Source organism: Salarias fasciatus, chromosome 22 (genome assembly GCF_902148845.1).
Source record: "Salarias fasciatus chromosome 22, fSalaFa1.1, whole genome shotgun sequence".
Lineage (NCBI taxonomy): Eukaryota > Metazoa > Chordata > Actinopteri > Blenniiformes > Blenniidae > Salarias > Salarias fasciatus.
In genome coordinates, this window is record NC_043765.1 from 19037888 (window position 1) to 19058772 (window position 20885).

Below are 20885 nucleotides of genomic sequence, written 5' to 3' on the forward strand. Positions count from 1 at the left end.
GTGCATGCCATAGTCATTGACAATGCAAAAAATATGGCAAAAGCGATACAAGACAGCGAGCTGAAAGGAATATGGTGCATGGCCCACACACTCCAACTGGCTGTAAAGGACGGCGTATTGTCGCAAGATGTGTTGGCTGTTGGCAGAAAAATAGTTGGCCACTTTAAACATTCTCAGCTGGCCTACTCCAACCTACAGTCTATACGAGATCACCTAGGAGGAGCACAAACAAAACAGTTCCAACAAGACATGAGTACACGCTGGAATAGTAGCTTCTACATGTTGGAAAGCCTCTTCGCGCAAAAGCGCGTCTTGGCTGCCTACAGCGCAGACTACAAGCTCCCCGCGACATTCTCTTTACACCGGTGGGTCTTAGTAGAAAACATTCTCTCTGTCCTTGCGCCATTTGAGCAGCTAACTAAAGAAATCAGCTCCTCTGATGCATCAGTCGCAGACGTTATCCCGTTCATTACAGCACTGAAGCGTTTACTAAGTAAAGAAGTTGAAACGGACCACGGGATGAAAAAGATGAAAAGTACACTCCTCGAGTCAGTCACCAGGCGTTTCACTGAGAGCTATAGTGATCCTCTGCACTTCTTCGCTACTGTACTTGACCCACGTTACAAGGACCATTACTTAGACGTGGGAAAACGGCGCACACGAGAAATGATCCAGGCTGAGATGGACGCTGACAACAACCCACCTGGAGTCGCACCAACCCAGAGCACAGGAGGGGAGCAGAGCGCAAAGAAATAACTCGTCTCTCTGGACCAGATGCGTGGCTGGTGCCTTTCATTGTCTGATATGTTCACGGAGATCATGCAAGAGAAAGGGTCCCAAGCAGGTAGGTCATTCCGACTCACTATCCACAATATGACGATATGAAATGAAATGTTAATGCATGTAAAGTATTGTTTAACTTGCTTGCATAAATGAATCATGTGAATGTGTTTTGTAACTGTACAGAAAACCTGCACAGCGCGTGAAAAGTCTCACCATACTCCGTTCTCAGAAAATGTTGCCCAACCATCTGCTTGCAGAAATAAGCTTGCCTCATCCCGTTTGTGCAGAAGAAGCAGAACCCGTCCTTGAAGTGCGAATAGAAGTGAGCCCTAGACTAAGAAGATGTGAGACTGAGAGCTCAGACTCTCAGGTGTCGCTGAATGTTCTTACTGTTACCATATTAAGAAATGTCTACGGGCAGATACGCCCATGTTTACCCATTTGTCTATGCTTGCTCTTCCAACTCAATAAAGCTGAAGACATCAGAAGGGGGTCGGAGACAGTCTGAGTCGCCACAGCGTGCTGTGAGCGAACATTGTACTCTCCCCTTCTGCAGAAGCAGCCAAAACCTAACTCTCGTCTGTGTGTTCACTGTTTGGATTATTTAGTATTTGAAGTGATTTTGAACCCGGCAATGCATGGCCCTTTCTCTATCGTTCTCAAATGTCAGGCAGCCAACCAGCTCAACCGCTCAACAGTTAGATGTCCATCTATCTTAAGTCCCCATCTCCAGACAGGATGACCCTCTCCCCTACTGGAGGAATAACCGCGGACGCTTCCCTGACCTGGCGAAGATGGCACGCAAGTGTCTGTCTGCACCATGCACAAGTACTGACAGCGAGAGACTGTTCGGTGCTGCAGCTCATGTCCATGAAAAAAGAAACAGACTTCACTGTGACAAAGCAGAAAAGCTACTGTTTGGGAAAAAACAATCCACCACTTTACCTCAAGAAGTAGAATGGACTGTCCATTAGGGGTGTAACGGTACACAAAAGCCACGGTACGGTACGTACCTCGGTGTAAGGGTCACGGTTCGGTACATTTTTCGGTACAGTAGGGAAAAAGTAAAAAAAGCTCACAAATGTACCAGAACATTTTTCCCAAGCTTTCCCATGCGACACATTAGTGGCCCAGTTTACATGGTGTTTTTTCAATCCGATTGTAAACAATAGTATTAAAAGCGAGTGTATTCAAGCATACAAAGCATCCACGATGAATCCTCGTTTACAAGGACCCTGTGACATGCGCACAAAGTCTCACGAGGAACTTGCAGGTCTTCCTCTCTGCAGCAGCAGTCCTCAGCGCCAAGCAGAGAGCTTTTATCTGCTGATATCTGCTCAAATAATGTCCCAAAATCTCCATGATACGCTGCTGAAGGAGCGGCTGCTCCCCTTACCGCAGCACCGCCGTGCCGAGAAGCACGTCTCGGTGTGGTCTGCACCGCATGCCGATGTTTCGAATTAACTGGTGCCCGTGTTAACTTGTGACCAATAACGACTGAAACATCTAGTCGTTCTGGCGAACGTCGGTTATCGACAGTTACAGTGAGTGTACACGTTTAAAGTCTTTTGTGAGTCTTACTTTAACAACTGCTGTAATCAGCATGTGTTTACACAGACCTCCGCTGTCATTCGTTAACACGGGAACCAGTCAATCCATAACACCAGTCGGCGATCGCTCATATTCTGCTATGGAGCTCTTTATACAACTCGCTGTTGCGCGATTTGGTTCCATCTCGCCTCTCCAATGTTTTTTATGTCGGGGTTTTGTATTAAAAAAGTGTTTTTCCACCACCGTGGCGTTCTCTGCTGGTTTTTTGACTGTGCTGCTTCCCGTTTGCTGGCACGTCACACGTCACTCCGTATGAGGGAACGCACGCGGAACAAATACTCTCCCGTTTAATCTGCTCCGCCACACGCTGCAGCTCTCATTCCCCTTGTACTTTCTTCTTTGTTTGTTCATGTTTGGACCTGCTTGTTGTACTTCTTCTTCTGTGATAATGGTGGTTGCCAGCAGCTTTTAGGCTCATTACCGCCATCTAAGGTTGGAATTTTTTTTTTTTTTTTACTCACTGGTGTATTCGTCGTGTGATTGTGTGTGCCGAACCGTGACCCCCGTACCGTGACGGTACGGGACGAATACAAATACCGTTACACTCCTACTGTCCATAGAATGTTCCACTGTTCAGTGTTAAAAAAATACTCAGGGATTTAAAAATACTTGACTGATGCACTTTGTTTTTGTGAGAGAAAATTTTAATTTATTTTACGGTCGTCCAACAGGTCATTGTCAGGTACATTATTTAATGTAGGCTACACATGAGTGGGCTGAAATTAAAATATTTCATTTTGAATTTTATGATGTTAGTGCTACGTACTTATTTTCTTTTTTTTCTTTCAGCAGCATTTGAAAGGTACTTGACCTAGGCTATATGCACTTTGTGTTTTGTTTTCTGAGAGAACATATTTTACTGTCATTCAGCAGTTCCTGTACCTTACTATTTTACACATGAGTGGCGTCAATTTTATGTCAGTGCTGAATAAATATTTTCAAACTTTTCTAATTGATATATTGCAATGTCTATTTCAATTAGGTTAAACGCCACAGACAGGAACTTTTCCTGTCCTGTCCTACCTAATTGGATGCAGTGATTAATCCGATGAACCTGATCATCCCTGAGGAATATAGGCTAATAATTACTCATTTCTTTCGGTCTTTCGGCTTTAGTTTCCTCATTTTTCGATTTCGGCCAAGAATTTTCATTTCGGTGCATCTCTAATAAATATGACAGTGATGACCAACTGGTTCAAATCAAAGACAGACATAAATGTGGCAGAAGACAGACAGATTAACTGATTATAGAGGAAAACAACTAGAAAGAGGGAGAACAAAGCCATTTTCTTAGCTCAATCAACTATAAACTCACTGACCTGGACATGATCCCTCACAGAGTCAACGCTATGTTGAGCAAGAACCGGGGAATGGATCTCTTCATTTTTAACTGAACACGGAGCAGAGGCTGAGGGGAGCTCGGACTCTCTCTCACACCGAGTGAGAAACGCCGACACCGTCTGCCTAGCTGTTAAAGTAAAGGATGATATTAACGAAACGAAATACCAAGCCATTGATTACACAAAACGAGTGGCAGACGGGACTTTTTGATAACAAGTTAAGACAGACGCAATCTTACCTGATTGAAAGCTGCTTTTGGAGACGATGCTGTAAAGGTTTTCATCCAGATTAACAACCTGGAGTCCAGACAGAAACCACAAATCAGTACAAGAAGTAGAGGTGGCAAAAGCACAAACACACTCTCTCTCTCTCTGGAAGTACATACTTAGTGATCAGCTGTTTGACTCAAACAACTGTGGAAGACACACAGATCAGCTGACCCTGCTCTCAATGCCAAGTAACAACTTCACACTGAACCCCGGGTCAGTGAGAAACTGGTTTAATTGCATTCGACGGAAGTGGAACTTTTACTGTGTTTTGTAGAATAGTAAATCACATTAAGAATGTAGGTATAGATTGAAATAGATGCAAGCACAATGACTCCATTTCCATTATAAAAAGTACGATGCAAAAAACATTGCTTTAGCATCCCACAGTGTGCAAACTCATTTCAAGTAAAGCTCAGAGTCAAGTTGACCCCGCTGCTTTTCAACTGACACGGAGTCCAGTAAGAACCACGTTGGTACGTCACTGCTTACACAGCAGTTTACCCAACAGTCTTGACATGGGAGCTGGAATGATAAAGTGATGGTGGCAGTGGCTCCTGTTGAAGTGAAAATCACTTGAAGCCACACTCTCGCATCTAATTAGTGGCTGAACACCTGTGCATGTCAAAGTACACTTCCAAGGTCAAGGCAGTCTTTCCGGCACAAGACGGCTGAGAGTTAATCGGCTAGTGGTCTGCGAGTCAACTGGTGTTGAAGTATTCTCGAATCTCAAGGACAGTCCACAGCCGCACGCACAAAACAATTGAAACACGGATGAATGGAGAGACGAAACTCGGGGGATTGTTCAAGTGAAATATATGAAGGAATTAAAATGTATTTCGCACATCCAAAAAAAACAAACAAAAAAACTGTCAGTGATAATCTCAACCATCGGAGATATGGTGTCAGCCGATGGAGACTTCAAGGACAAGTTAACTTCTTCTCTGGACCGAAGGCCTGCTTCTCGGTGTCAGTTTTTGGCTCCACACCTCTTTAAGAAAAGTTTGTAAAATCTAAAAACAGCAACATCGTTCTGGCCCAGACCCAAAACGTTGATCGAAAGTCATAGTTTCAGTGGTTTTTGTTGCTGTGAGTCTCGGTTGCAGACCACAATAGAAGGAAGCAGTGGATCTCAACTGTATGGCTTTATTTTAGCATCCATATTGAGTTAGCCAAAAAAAATGGCGGTTCTGCGTTTACACCAGTCATGTTGGTCAAAACAGCATGAATATAGGAAATTAAATCCCCTGTGAAAACATTCACTCACCTTCAGATGGGCCTTTGGATGGCCGGGTTCAGTAATATGGCCAATGAGCTCCTCTTGGGGGAACTTCACTGAGCAGCACTCGCAGAGGTACACCGAATCGCGTTTATCACAACGGCAGTCATAAAGTGTGAGTAAACCTAAACCGAAAAGTTTTTCATGCTTATTGATGTCTCATTGAAACGCAAGACATCTTCCCATACATTAATAAATACTCATAAAGAGAACTGAGTATTATGAAGTGGACAACAGTCTTCACAAACCTTCATCTTGGTGCGTCTTGAGGCTCTTTTCCACAGCAGAGCTCTCATTCTTCTCACTGCTGGCTCCCTCAGATGTGAGTCTCTGTCTTTTATGTCTCATGCCTTCCTGGGATTCTTCACACGAGCTAATACTCCTTTTGTTCCTCATTTTGTCACCGCATGTGTTCAGTTGTGCTGGGGTATTCTCATTGTTTTCAGCTGCTTCTTGTTTACCGCGTTCCCCAGCAGCTTCTTTATCTGTGCTCGGGCTGCTTTCTGGGATCTCCTCGCTTGTTCTTTTAATTTCACACTCTGGCTCCTTTCTCATTATTTCCTGTGGTGGTTCAACCGCCTTTTCCACCACCTCTGAGGCAGTTCCTGAGATCTCTTTTTGCAGAGTTGTTTTTTGTTCACTCAGCGTCTGTTTTGCTCCTTTGTTTTCTCCATCTTGTGCTTCGTCAACGCAGAGCTTCGTGGTATCGCCGCTGTTGCTTCTCACATGGTCCTCTACTGTTGAGGAAGATTGATTTGGAACTGAAAAAAAAATACATCTTGTTACAACACATCCAAACTAAAGCAGCAAATCCAATGATGCAAATGAAAGTGAAAAAAAAAATCACTATTTGATTTTAAGGTTGCTAAATCCATCTTCGTATCCGTCAGGGGGCTTGACTGTGTATGGTCTTATATATTGAGATGGTTATTTCCACTAATGCCACAACAGTGTGAAATCATTTGCTGACAAATTTCGCGGTCACCATCTCACTTCACAACTCATTGTTTCAACAATCAACTTTTTCCCTGCACACAAACATTGCGTCAATTCAGAACAACTTTCTGCAGATAGGCATAAAGAATAGCGCAGTACATATTGAAGGACTGAGAAGCAGTATTAGGCAGATATTACGCTACAGTACAAGTTATTATTCACATAACTTCTGTTAAGATATTTTGCAGAGGTTGTATCTGATTTCATGAAGTCTGGCTAATAAACTATTGAAGAGTTTGAAAGGAATGGAGACTTGCGAGGTGTCTCAAGTCCGTTCCTAAGAAGTATTGCTCAATTCAGTCGTTTGATTTAACTTACGCAGTCTTCTTTTTGACGTTATTGATGGTTCAACCACTACGCTCTGGTCCCGCTTCTTTCCAGATCTCAGAATCCCCAAAGCTGCATAAAAAAAAAAAAAAAAAAAAAAAAAAAAATACAGCAATGAGGGGGAGTGACGCTAACATCTTAGCTACTCTATAGAAAAACATTTGTTACAGCACATATACTTACTTTTCTCATAGGTGTAGGTATCGATCACGGGGCGTGCCAAATTCACCGTCTTTAAAAGGCAGAAAACAATAAATGTATGGCTAAAGAGGGGTGCTACATGGAGGAGATGCAAACAGCCAGCGTGTGATTTACAGCACCTGTGGCAGATTTACAAGATGAAGGGTCTGAGCCTGTCGCGCAAAGTCTAACAAGCTCTCTGTGTTGATATTGCTGGAGCTGAGTGAGCCTGGGTGGAATTTATTCTACACACAAGATAGAAAGCATGACGCATCACTGACAACATGTTTTCATTATCTCACACATTTTCAAAACATTTTTAACTCTTTAAAGCACGAATGTAAGCAGACATAACAATAGAAGTGACTCTTTCACTTTTCACAACTCATTTTTATGACCATCCAGTTATCCATATAGATATTTACAAAGACATCCGTCACTACATTACCAAAAATAAAGATTAGGAAAACATCAAAGAAGAACCCACAAATAAGTCTGAGCAATCTACTTCACCCAAAAATCAAATATCCTATGCATACAAAACTTTATCAATAGATATGTCTGACAACACACTGCATATTAAACATCAATAAAATTAAATAAAAGAGTGGAAGGGAAAACTTGGTAAACTATATAACACACTATATAAATACAGCTTGTCACACAGGGATTGGAAGTCAGCTCTGCAAAGAGTCTGACTGGTTCTTTAGGACACCTCTAATAGATTCAACATTTCAAAACAACTCTTCCAAGAAGTAGAGGAATTGTGGCATGACTGCTGATCATACACAAACATGTTGGAATTTCCCAAAAATAAAGACGTTTTGAAAAAACAAAAAAGCCTGGAAGAAGAGCAATGTCTGAACCCTACTTTCTGTCATATATAAAAGAAATGCTCACCAGAAATGTGGTAACGTGCTGCAGACAGAACAAGTGGTTGTCCGACTCTTCTTCGCTGAGCTTTCTTTTACACAGCAAACACAGAGAGGCCTTGTACTGCTGTGGATCTTTGGTTTTCGCATCGTAAAAGACCAGGAATTGCTGCCCTACAATGAAGTGGTAAACAAAGTCAACAACTGGGAGCTGGAGAGGATCACTGCTGGACCGTTTCGAGATTTCAGTTGTACTAACCGAGCAGCGGGAAGTTATTTTTAGCGTGGCGTTCATGGCTTGTTTTTAATACCGGAACTGCATCAAAAACACAAGAGACACACAATTTAAATGAGAGCAATAATAATTAAGTATGTTTATAAATTGATGACCGCGTAACTAACCTCCATTCAACAGGGAAAAGTTGTCACCTTGAAGCATTTCCACAACTGAAGCGCATACAAAAATATATATATATCAGCCATCACTTCAAATTGTTGCTTCTGAAATTCAGGTTTTCTTCTCGAGTTTGGAACAAAATCAATATGAGAAAACCTTGAAGGCACAAAAGAAGTTAAACTACCAGAACGATGAAAAACATAATCTAAAACAAGGTTTTGGTCAAAGGGCAAAGGTGCAAATTAAATGTTTTGTCTGTGTCCTCTTCACTTATAATGAATCACTCCATGTGAAATCAGCTCTTACCTTCGGAATAGTTCTTCGTCGTGATGCTCAGAAAAGCCCGCTGCGGTAGATCAAGAACCTGGGAGATAAAAGCCGGTTTACTCAACTGTGCATCAAACTTCCAGCGGTATCACAAGGTGTCAGAAACTGAATTTCAAGAAGTGTTAACTCTGTACAGTTTGAAGACAGTGAATCGACTGAATTTTTAAATGATTTATTAAATAGGCATTTTACCTTTATGGAAATCTTCAATGATCCTGTTGATTTCTCCTTTTCCCAAACTTTGGCCTTCAGCCCAGCCAAGTCCAAGTCCAGAGGAGGCGTCCATGCGAAAGGCAGTGCCTCGAGGTCCTGGTAGTGGCCCTGCAAGGACATAAAGCTCGTCACTGGAATGACACGTGTGAAGATTCTACATCAAAATACCATCAGATAAAAAATAAATAAATAAATGAATAAAAATCAGTAGATCAAGAGATACAGCGGTTAGGTGAGAATTAAACACGTGTTACCAGAGTGCGCAAGAGATGCTTTTGAGAGGTGAAGTGTTCCTCGATCAAGGGGCCACGGAAACACTTCTCACATGCGAGGCAGATGTACACAGCGTCACACTTGACCTCAGTGGTGATGCAGGACACAACCATGGGTATACCTGAGCAGACAAGCACACACAAAAGAAATTAAGTTTCTTTGCCCGCCTGTTTCATATCGGACAAACGTACCAAGAAAATAACCTCACCAACAACTGGCTCATTCTTTTGTATACACTTAGTAATGTAGGTGTATATACCCAGGTTGAATGAGGCTGAAAGAAAGAAAAAAGCAGGAGTTCAACAGATTGAATTTGTTCCGATGCAGCGGTTAATCAGTATATCTGCCAAAACCTGTTTCGACGGACACTGTCAAGCAAATTTATAACATAATAATCAATAATAAATTATTTGATCAGTGCTCAAACCAAAACCTAACCACGCGAAGCAAGGAAACGGTACCTATGTGCTGAGAGTCAACGTGTGCAGCTGCAAGAAAAGAGGAAATATTATTTTCAAAAAAACTTCCAATAGTAGGAAAAATGAAGAAAAATCATTTTTAAACACATACAAACATCCAAGGCTTTCGCCACACCCTGTGGGAGAACAATGGAAAGAAAATTAATACAATTTAATGACGGACATCTTAGAAAGGCTTTCTCTTGAAAGGGAAACGTACCTCCTTGTGACTTTTTTTGCGCAAATGTGCGATAAAGAAACTCATGTTGCTACATTCTGTATTGCAGACCTGCAGGTAAGAGACAAGCTAGAATTAGCACAATACGAGTTCATGCATTAACCTACGAGTGAATTTATGACTTATATTAGCAACAGAATGAATAATTATGGAGCCAGTTAATGCAAGAAAATTTTCCTGAGATGCATCAGAGCGCCAACCTAAATGACCACAGAAATCTGTTCGCTTGGAGCGATCAGACAAGTCCAATAAAAACCGATCCTGGCTTCCGTTTCTTTTAGTCCATTATTGGATTTCTCAGTATGCAAGTAGTGATTGAGACTTGGGGCTCTAACTTGGTAGACTGCGCCGAGTCCGCCCGCTGTCAGCCGAGCGTAAAGTTCGCCGTCGGCGGATAAAGTCAACAGGGCGTGTCCAGAAAAATTGTCCTAATTTCGTGAACCAGGCGCAGTCACGCCTCCATCCCGCCCACTGGCGCAGGTGGCGCAAGAGGGAGGAGAGAAAGTGGGTTTAACCTAGCCGAGCGTAATTTGACCAATCAAATGAACACCTCTCCTTTTTGTCAAATGCACTGCAGCGAAGGACACTGCTACATTAACATGATGAAATACATTTTATTTCCTGGCCTCAATACTAAACCATAGTGAAGCAACAATGTATATGACTGTATTTTAAAATAAATAATCTCTTGAAGAGCTTGGGGAGCCAGACAAATAAAATAAAAATGTAGACACCCTGCATTTACAGGCTCATACTTCTTTCAGAGCGCCGACCGGCTCCGCCGAGGTCTTTACATACAGTGCGCGCTTTTACCCACGACACTATTCATTCACAAAGAAAGACAAGGCAAACTGACAGGTGCATGGCTGTAGCAAATGCATCGTGACAAGATGCAAGATCAATAAAACACACTAAGAGCCTTCCCAAGACTGTCCGAACCATGTTTTGGTCCGATGGTGTGAAATAACTTCTGACATCGTACGGGTTTCCTCCTCAAAATCACAGGTAGAAATGATGATTCACCTGCTTTTTACGCTGTTCAACGCATGCATATGCAGCCGTGCAGGATCCACATAGTTCTGCACCCGAAATATGTTCATTTTATTTTTTTAATCAGATCAGTCAACTGAATGAAGCCGCTGTCATTGCGTGGAGTGTGTTGGTCAGCTCTAGTGACAAACGGACTGATTCTCCATATGAAGGATTTCTTTTAAGTCGGTTCAAAATGACCTGAGAGATCTTCCGAGCACAAAATAGAGACTGTTCATGCATGAATGAGGAGAGCAAAGCGGAGAGTCCCTCATTTTCGACTCATTCATGATGACAGAGTTGGTGTCACAGCTCTATATTGACAACATATCCTGCTCTGGGCCCAGCCGAATTGTGCATTGACCCACTTGAAACCATTTTCGCGTGTGGTTTGTTTTTCTTTTCTCTTTTTTTTTTTTTTTTTTTTTGTTGTTGGTTCTTTGCCTGAGGAAGATCGACAGCGGTGGAAACCTAGCGCGAAAATAAGATAAATAAACAAAATATTAAGTCAAGAGGATCAGCAAACCTTTTAATGCCTGATGTCTGCTTTATTGATGCCTCAAATCAGGTTTTAAAATTTATTTAACTTTTTACAGTGCGCATTTGCGCAGCGTCACCTCTCACTGACATTCCGCGCACTCGTTTCCCTGATAAACACACACACACACCAACACACATAAAAAAAAGTTGTATTATTAACCGTCAATAATAATCAAGAACATTTTAAAATGAGTAAAATAAGTCTCCCCGGCTGCGCATCAGGATGGACACCTTCCCACACCGTCCCGTCCTCACCCTGCTCATTTGATTCTGGGACTGCAGGCTCCACAGGACAAAGGTATTTATTCAGAAAATGTGTTCGTTCTAAAATTAATTTTTGGAAACGAAAAATACATGGTTTGCTGTACTTTGATGGAGGATATAATATTTTACCTGAATCTGTAATTGGCACCTCTGGAGACGCTGCAGTGCTCCTGCTGTCAACTACCGTGTTCACTGTTGTGTTAAATTTTATTACATTAGTTTATTTTTTTGCACCATTTTATGTTATAATTATTTAGTTGTAAACTGACAGTAGCCTACAGTAATTCTCTATACCTGGAGGTGACGCGTGAGCGCTTCCATGCGCCCCTGCAGGTTTTTTGCTGGACTGTACAGCAGCCGGAGGTCGATCGGGCATTTTTGGGGCAGCAGGATTAAAAATTTTTTCGCTGTTTGGCCCGTGGCTGTTCTGACTCTGATTTAGAACTTTCCTCCTCTTCACTCCAGTAAAGATCGCTGATGTCCGACACGTCTCCGCCATCCGATTCCCCCTCACTGACCTCCTGTATCATTGCTAAAGCTTCTTCCACCTTATATCTCTTATTTATGCCCGTTTTTATTGTCTTTCTTTTGGGATTTGGTTGATATTTTTGGCCGTCTGTCTGATTGTCTGCTGTAAGAGCTAGCTCCCTGTTCAGATGCGCGCATGAACCAAAACAAATCAATAGCAGGAAAAAAAAAAGCCCCGTGAAGTGCGTCTTTTTTTATCAGCGGTCTGTGAGACGCTGTTGGCCTTTGGAGGTATAAATGCTTTGTAATATTATTTGTGTCATTGTTAGGACCTTATTTGCTTCAGAAAAACATACAACACACATATTTAGGAAAAGTCAAAGAATTAGAGGACAGGGGAATTATTTTTAACAGATTTATTTGAATTCCAAAAACCCAAACGGTCTGTCAGACCATCTTGGCTGTTCGAGAGTTAAAGAAGATAATAAAAACAATTATGTGCTTCATGAGTGATTCTGTGCATCTTTCATGACACTGACAAGCTGTCAGTGTCATCAGATCCTCCGCTCCCCAGCCTGCTCACACCTTCTGCACTAAACTCTCACTGGCCCAGCTGATTCTGTCGACCCCTCCCCCTGGTGCGCCGCCACGCCCATCTCGGCGCAAGTGCAGCGGACCAGCCAGACACCCTCTTCTGCGCCTGTCGAAAATAGGAATGCGCTGCCTCCGCCGCTGATCAACGGCCAAGTTGCGCCGTCAAATTAGAGCTTTTGTTGTTTTTGTTAAATATCTGAACGCAGCGACACCTAAAGTCTTGAAATTAGTCGTCTTCCGAGTCACAATGGTCACGTTTACATGGGCCCCGTATAATCGGATTGTAAGGTGAAGCAGATTGTAAACGTGTCATACAAACACCCTAGTGGATCCGCTTCACTCGGACCCGATTGTATTTCAGATCCGATTGTACGAGGTGGTCTACACCGATCGATAATCCGCCTCCGTGTCTCCTATAGACGCCCGACAGTGGAGCGGATTGAACGGGGGATTATTCGTTTCGTGCATGTGTTCCAAGTGTTCTCCTTTCTGCTAGTGTCTTTATTAAAAGGATTACTGGTGTCAGAGAGTATTTTGTGCTTCCTCCAGGATCAGTTTCTCTTCGTCATGCTTGCTCTGGAGTTTGAAAAACTTCCACTACTCCTTTGTTTTGCGACGCCACAGCGTGTTCAGGTTTCAAAATAAAACACTCCTCCATGAAAGTGTATATTTACGCTTTTATTTACATGTAAAAACATGTGTGACAGCTTCAATAGTAATCTATATAGATACTTATATAAATATGCCTAGGAATATAAAAAAAAGCCAACTTCTGTAGTAATTTGTTTTAATAAAACGGATGTTGCACTCTTTTGGTTTCCTGTTGGTGCTTTGACATGATGGGAAATTGACTCCGGCTCCGCTGCGCGCCTCTGGCAAAAATAGACCTGGACCGAAGTTGTGCGGAGAGCCCTCCGCAGTACGACGGCGGGCGGACACTCGACGCAGCACTCGCGCAGGCAGTGGGCGCGCTCTGCCCGCGACTTGACTTCAATGGGTGCGTAATTGCTGAGGAGTGCTGTGAACTGCACGGCGCAGCGCAGCAGAGCCGTTTCGCAGTATGTGGGCGCTGGCCCTAAGACTCCAAACTTATACATTTACTGTAATTGTAGATAACCGACGTTCGCTACAATGGCAAAAAGTTTCAGTTTTTCAACAACTGTTGGTCACAAGTTAGCACGGACACCAGTTAATTCGAAACATCGGCCTGCGGAGCAGTACCCCGGCTGGGGAAGCGCTCGCTCCTTGAGCAGCGTATCATGGAGATGTTGGAACATTTTTTGAGCAGATATACAGCAGATAAAAAACACTCTCCTCGGTGCCGAGGACTGCTGGCCGCAAAGCTAAAGACCTGAAAGTTCCGTGAGAGACTTTGTGCGCATGTCACAGGAAGGTACAACCCACTTCACCCAGGGCTCTATGCGTTTAACACCACTGTTTTCAATCGGATTGAAAAAACACCCACGTAAACTGGGCCAATGTGACAAACTCTTCTCCATTTTGTGCAATGACTACAGGAAAAGACTGGATCTGTAAAGAACTGCCATCAGTAGCCTAGATTCTTCCTGCACATTTGTTGATTGGGAGGACAAACGGCGACAGACTGAGTTCACATTCATTGTGCTATCATGCGCCATCGCTTCGTGTAATGTTTCACCCAAATGAGGACACAGTCATCCATGGCGGATCGCAGAACCAAAGAGAAGTAGATTTACTGCAGGTCATCCACTCCTGAGTTCACCTCTGACACTAGTTGGGCGTGTCGTGTCATTAGTTAAGGCATTATCGTTCTGACTCCATCTGGTAATCTTGTTGAGGGCCTGTCTGTAAAACCTGTTCGGGACCCCAAGATCTGTCCCTTGACCAAAGTCTCCCTCAAGCCATCCTGTTTGCCCTTAAATTGAACCTTTGCAGTTAAATCTCATTGTGCTTCCTTCACTGGCAGACAGGGCTGACGGTGTTTACATTGCAATTCGAGTGTGCATTCCTTCAATGCCCACTGACACACGCTTCCTTCCTCTGAGGCGCCATTTGGCTCAGTGACTGTTAAGTTTAACCATGCTGCAATCAGATGAGCATAAATGTCGTCTGGCCTCGGTTACGAGGAGTCCAGCATCCCATGACATTCGAACAGCTCACACAGGTTTGTGCTGATTCTTTGTATGAAAGTACATCATTGAAAGAAACTTTTATTATCAATATTATATTAATAAGACAATATCTGATCTACTATACAGCAGGGTGGGGGCATAACAACATCCTCTGTGGATTAGAGACATATTCTCAATGCTTTCCACGACACAGGCACCTTCAGGTAAAACAATAAAAGCAACAGTGTGCTGAAAAAGAAACTAAAAGTCATTACCTGACAGGATATTTTGAAGATCGAGGGAAAGGACGAGGGGCAGGATGAAGGTGAACGGGGCTCTACGGAGACAAGCAGTCATGTCATGGCTCTTAAAAATTAAGTTTTAAAAGTTTTAACAGCATTAAAATATATCTGAGTTTCAATTTTATAAAAACAAACAAAAAAAAAGAGCACATTAGACATGTGAAAATACAAAGCTGATTTCATGCGTTAAATTCAGGATCAACTCTGAAGACAAAAAAAAAAAAATGGATGAAATTTCAAAAAAAAAAAAAATAAAAATAAATGTATTCAGAAAAAAAATGGTCTAAATGTAATACTTTACCAAGCTTTCTTCCAGGTTCAATGTTCGTTTCCAAGCTGCACTTCTGGATCAATTCCAGCTTCTTTAAAGCTGAAAATAAAACAAACCATGGGTTCGTAAAACCGCAAATATGGATTAATTATGACTGAGAGAATAAAACGATCATACAAATTAACGCAGTAAAAAGTCAAACACCAACCTTCTGAGTAACACAAGGAATTCACAGACTTGAAATCAGCAGGCTCCAGACTCACATGCTACGGAATGAAAGAAAAATCATACATTTTCACATCAACGCAAATTTAAAAACATCCGATTTGGAAAAAATCCAGAACCATAAACTGTGATTACCCTCATCTGTGTGGATCCTTGAATTTCCTCTGCCTGTTTTGCCAGGTTGAGCATCGTGGAGGTAAAGGAGCTGTCCTCCTTGTAGCTCGCCTTTGACAAGAGTGTGGAGGGATGCCACTCCTCCTGCACCAAGAAAGAAGAAAGACACTGGATTGTGGGTTTTACGGTACGTTATTCATTAACACTGTGCCCGTGTTATTCATTAACACTCTGGTCTATCCACACTCGTTGATAAACCAGTATTACTCATTAAAAGAGTAAGATGCTTCTTTTAATTAGAATGTGGGGTAACAGTCATCACCAACATTATCTCTGATGTTGTACTTACAAAATAGCGAAAGACGTGGTCAAAGCTGAGGATGTGCTTCATGATCATGTGTGCAGCCACTGTGAGGTGGCAGAGGGTGCAGAGGTAGGATCTCTCATTACTCCGGCCCACGCAAACACATTCAACAATGTGCTGCAGGCCTGTGGGAAGGAAGGGGGGGGAGGGGAAACAGACACAGCAGCTGAAAAACAACTAAAAGTGAAACAAACTGTGCTTCAGAAACATTTTCTGAACACGTACGGTTTGAATTTATCTGAATACCGTATTGGCCTGAATATAAGACGATATTTTTTTCCCCAGAAATGGTATTCTCAAAAATGGGGTGGTGCTATAATCGAGGACGAGATGGAGCCAAAGTCCCGGTGACCTGTACTGCCTCTGCTTGCATGCAGTGGCTCAGCCACCCCGTCAGGGGGAGCTAGTGAGTTGGACAGAGTGTCAGCCTACAGCAGTGTGCGAAGAAGACTGAGCAAGTGTGGCTGGTGTTTGTTTTTCTAAGGTTCATTTCAAACAGCGCATCGAAAATATCTGCCTGCAAGTACTCGAATATACTTAGTTGATGTTCAGGATAGAGGTGAAATTGATACTTGTGAGTTTGTCAGTTTGTTTTGAAGTTTCAACGCAGATGCTAATTCCGTTAGCATGTTAATGGCGTTTCCATTAATAGTTAGCATCGAGCTAGCAGCTTTGATTTTAAATACTGACTTGTGTTTTTAGACAGCGATGTGTGTTATGATACATCTTGTGTATTTGTTCACTTATATGTATATCTGGTTTGTTTCAGTTTTATAGTGCCTTCAGGAGAAAGTAATAAAAGCTCAGACCAGCTGAAATCTCATGCTTTCTTCCTGAAGAACTGTTCTCTACATGCCAAACTGAATCCAACATTCATGGAGGGCTGAATTATTCATGTTCATGAAGTTGAATAGAACTTCAACTTGATAGTTATAAAGTTATTTACATCATTAATGCAGTTATTGAACCTTTGAGGCTACTTAATTGTTGCTTATTTTGAGAAAGAGAATATATTTTTTAATACTGCAGTAACATTTTTTTAATCTTAAATCACGTGAAATGTTATCACTGTTGTGAGTTTAAAAAAATTGTACAATAAAAAGTTATTTTATGAGTAATCTTATTGTCTTCAACATATTTTTATTTTTACAAAATATTTGAAAAAATATTTGAAAAATAGAATCATTATAAGACTCTGAATCTTATAATCAGAGTCGTCTTATATTCGGGCCAATACGGTAATTGTTTTTTGTGCAGTAGATTTATTCACCGAGCAGTGGATTCTTCCTCTTGGAGTCGTTTTGGTAACTTTTGACGAGGTCAGGGTTTGGCAAAGCAGCTACAGGGAAACACAGACATGAACTCAGACACAATATCGTCACGTTTTTGTCTCAGCACATCTTCGTGAATCACTGTTCTGTAGTTTTATGTCACATACAGGTTAAAAAAACGTCAGAAAATGTGCACGAACCTTGAAGACATTGGTAAAGTTTTTCATTTTCACTTAGCGTGAGCATCACTGTAGAGAAGAACACAATTCAACAGTTTAACATAATTCATTAATTTAGTCTTTAATCCTACACATAGAAATCTTCCAATCACATACCTCCAGAATACAAACTGGACTTCAACACAGTGAGCACCTTTTGGGGTAATTGCAACATCTGCCAACAAAATTATCCACATCCAAGTAAGAACACTCCCAACATCAACGTAAATCTGCTAATAAAAGATCGAGGGTGAGCATCACCGTCGCCTCTCGATTTCACTTTGAAATACAGCAGCAAGGCTGCAGTGGCTTGCAAAAGCAGTCAAACTTTTCCACGTTTCAAAAACTAAATGTAAATGCATTTTATGGAGAATTTGTGCGATGGACCAACACAGCATGCTGGATAATTGACCCCAGCACACACTGCACATCCTCAAGTCAATCAAGTCACAACGGGTTAATATTCGAATGCAGTCTGCGTACCGACCTGAAGCTCTCCACTTTTTCTCATACATTCTGAAGACAAAGGTGGGGCCTTGTTTCTCCCCACTGGCATCCAAGAGAATATCAGTGCATTTGGCATTGCAATGCTCTACAGGAAAAAAAAAAAAAGAAAAAAAATCATGACTGAAATTATAATTGTGAAGTCAACACCAGTTCTCCCCCACCCACCCACTCCTCTTATGACAGCAACACTTACAAGATAGTTTGTAACATGGTCCTCAGAACGGAGATGGCCTAAAATGCCCTCAAGTGGACATTTTAAGCGACAGACGTGGCAAAGGTAAAAACAGCCGCTCACGTCGGCGGCACCAAAAACCAGCGTCAGGTAAGACAAACCTGGACAGAAAGGACAAATAAAAACAATTATTAGGTATATCACGAATCCCTGCAGCAGATCGTCCCAAAGCTGGACACACTTTCAAAAGTCAGCTAAATAAACAGAATAAATGCGCTGAAATAAAATAAATAGAAAATATTCAAAGTTAAGTGTAAAATACTCACCAACAAAATCTGCTTTACTGCGTTTTGAATTCTTAAAAACAATGTAGGGAAGGTAATCTGGAGCAAAAGCATGACAGAGGAAACAAAGTCAGCACAGCTCGCTGTAACTTCATCTTTATCTACAAGTGGGCAGCTACTGTTATTTACATATCAATGCAGACTTATCTTATTCTTTGAACTACTTCATGATAAAGAGGCCTTGATAAGTTTTAAGCGGAGCATGATATACGTAAGGATTGAATGATGACAAGCTTACCAGACATGACGACATTATCTGAGAAGAAGAAAAATGCAAAAGCAAACCAGGGAATTCTGAGTTAGTATGTTGCTCAGTGCACAAATTGAACACACATCTACAAACAAATAGCATTCGTTACCATTCTGGAAGATTTCTTTTATTTTCTGCGGGTAAAAATAGAGGAAAGGTGAATTAATTTCATCGGTCATGAAAAATTCTGCATGGGTCAAAATACGAGACAACAAGTTGCCAAATAAAATGAAAAGCAGTACCTAGTAAAACTGTTCACCACAACACACAGTGCAATATGTACATGTTTCAAACACTCACCGCTCTATGTGACTGCACATGTGACTTGAATGAGTACACCGAGTTGAAGGAGGTGAGGCAGACCTACGAGAAGACGACGCACATCAGTCATGCAGACACTGGTAAGAAGATAAGGTATGAAACAGTGAAGCATTAAGGCCCGGTTTACATGACGAATGCCAACAGCAGAAATCAGTATATCAGCCAAGGACGATCAAGTGAGCAGCCTTGAGGGGGGAAACAGGACTTCCTCCAAGACTGCAAAAACCACCATATTAGGGTTGAACGATAGGGGTGGGACGAGACACAAATTCCACGAGATGAGATGTCTCACGAGATCGAGACGAGATGAGACGAGACGGCGGGGGGCGGGTTTTGGGTGGTTGGTGCTGGGCTGTGGGGAGCGGTGCGGTGCGGTACTTGCATGCAGCGTCGGAGCGGCGCAGAGCAGTGCTCACACAGAACATGGAGCGTCGGGGCGCCCCTTGTACGGCCACGGCGCCCTCCCCTGTACACTGCGCCCGAGGCGGCTGCCTAGTTCGCCTGTTCCCATTCAAAACCGCGGCGCACAGACGACGCCGTGACTGCATTTGCACTTCATGCCACTAGGTGTGCCGTTTGCATGTTCAACCTTATTTTACACAGAAACCACAGAGGAAGAAGGGCGCTGCAGGCTGTCTCTGCATGTTGTGAGAAAAAAAAAAGTGTGAGCCGAACATGCGCAGAACAGTATTTAATGTGCCTTTCAACCGGGATATTCCTCTCTTTCTCCCTGTCTCTCTCTCTCACATGCACAAACGCACGCGCGCACGGAATTCCTTGCAGAGGACATGTTGCTGTTCTACATCTTTTATAAATCCGCTTAGGCTATAAGACCGTCACCAAGCAGTTTGATGTTACTGTGATGAAAGTTGCACATATTATTCAGAAATTCAAGATTCAAGGGACTGTAGCCAACCTTCCTGGACGTGGCCGAAGGAGGAAAATTGATGACAAATTAAAGAGACGGATCATAAGAATGGTAACAACGTGAAAAACAAATCATAAAAAAGCCAGACTGGAATTTGCCAAACTACATGTCGACAAGCCACAAAGCTTCTGGGAGAATGTTCTATTGACAGCTGAGACAAAAATGGAAGTTGCTGCCAAGGCACATCAGCTCTATGTTCACAGAAGGAAAAATGAAGCATATCAAGAAAAGAACACTGTCTCTACTGTGAAACATGGAGGAGGCTCTGTCATGTTCTGGGGCTGCTTTGCTGCATGTGGCACAGGGTGTCTTGAATCTGTGCAGGGTACAATGAAACCTCAAGACTATCAAGGGATTTTAGAGAGAAATGCGCTGCCAGTGTCAGAAAGCTCGGTCTCAGTCGCAGGTCATGGGTCTTGAAACAAGACAATGACCCAAAACACAGCTAAAAACACTCAAGAATGGCTAAGAGAAAAACACTGGCCTATTCTCAAGTGGCCTATGAGCCCTGACCTAAATCCTATCGAACATCTTTGGAAGGAGCTGAAACACGCCGTCTGGAAAAGGTACCCTTCCAACCTGAGGCAACTGGAGCAGTTTGCTCAAGAGGAGTGGCCCAAATACCTGCTGAAAGGTGCAGAAGTCTCAGTTACAGTTACAGGAATCGTTTGATCCAAAACAGGATATTGAAACCCAGGAAACATTTAAGTCCTACCTTTGTCTGCGTGTCATTGGCCAGGTAAGCACAGGGTGCGCTCGCGAACAACACCAGCGTATCCAGGAGAGGTGGGAGCCATAATGGCGGATGCAGAGACTAGCGGCTCCAGGAGTGACGCTAAAAACTCAGGTCTTTTTTTCTTTCAAGTTGTGATTTTTTTTTTTTTTTTTTTTTTTTTTTTAATAATTGAAGTTATATAAACCGGAGTTTAAAAAACAAAACGGGACAATGAGCAAATGTGACAGTTTGGTTATTTTTAAGCAATTATTTGAATTTACAGGGGAAAAATACACACCGTGATATATACTGTTACCGTGATATGAAATTTCTGATA

General features: G+C 42.3%; 1 protein-coding gene across 5 annotated transcripts in view; it reads right to left on the reverse strand.

Moving 5' to 3' along the window:
* The window catches only part of LOC115409942 (uncharacterized), a 37169-nt gene that overhangs the window by 14323 nt on the left and 1961 nt on the right, over window positions 1-20885 (reverse strand). For 3 of the 5 annotated variants that reach the window (XR_003934037.1, XM_030121297.1, XM_030121300.1), the window contains exons 2-32: window positions 18885-18947; window positions 18694-18718; window positions 18573-18590; window positions 18317-18373; window positions 18012-18151; window positions 17799-17903; window positions 17429-17486; window positions 17294-17341; window positions 17093-17161; window positions 15808-15947; window positions 15480-15602; window positions 15328-15385; window positions 15150-15218; window positions 14822-14883; window positions 9544-9612; window positions 9436-9460; window positions 9327-9353; window positions 9074-9139; window positions 8847-8986; window positions 8572-8700; window positions 8359-8416; window positions 8058-8102; window positions 7915-7971; window positions 7684-7829; window positions 6924-7028; window positions 6787-6835; window positions 6595-6675; window positions 5529-6041; window positions 5269-5405; window positions 3974-4031; window positions 3714-3862 (exon numbers count right to left, since the gene is read on the reverse strand). Coding sequence is in view for 4 of the 5 variants with exons in the window: in XM_030121297.1 (XP_029977157.1) it covers window positions 3714-3862; window positions 3974-4031; window positions 5269-5405; window positions 5529-6041; window positions 6595-6675; window positions 6787-6835; window positions 6924-7028; window positions 7684-7829; window positions 7915-7971; window positions 8058-8102; window positions 8359-8416; window positions 8572-8700; window positions 8847-8986; window positions 9074-9139; window positions 9327-9353; window positions 9436-9460; window positions 9544-9612; window positions 14822-14883; window positions 15150-15218; window positions 15328-15385; window positions 15480-15602; window positions 15808-15947; window positions 17093-17161; window positions 17294-17341; window positions 17429-17486; window positions 17799-17903; window positions 18012-18151; window positions 18317-18373; window positions 18573-18579 (2790 nt within the window). In the remaining variant the exon portion in view is untranslated. Of the gene's footprint in view, window positions 1-3713; window positions 3863-3973; window positions 4032-5268; window positions 5406-5528; window positions 6042-6594; window positions 6676-6786; window positions 6836-6923; window positions 7029-7683; window positions 7830-7914; window positions 7972-8057; window positions 8103-8358; window positions 8417-8571; window positions 8701-8846; window positions 8987-9073; window positions 9140-9326; window positions 9354-9435; window positions 9461-9543; window positions 9613-14821; window positions 14884-15149; window positions 15219-15327; window positions 15386-15479; window positions 15603-15807; window positions 15948-17092; window positions 17162-17293; window positions 17342-17428; window positions 17487-17798; window positions 17904-18011; window positions 18152-18316; window positions 18374-18572; window positions 18591-18693; window positions 18719-18884; window positions 19085-20885 lie in introns of those variants that run through there. The other 2 variants (XM_030121298.1, XM_030121299.1) reach the window with 2 other exon arrangements.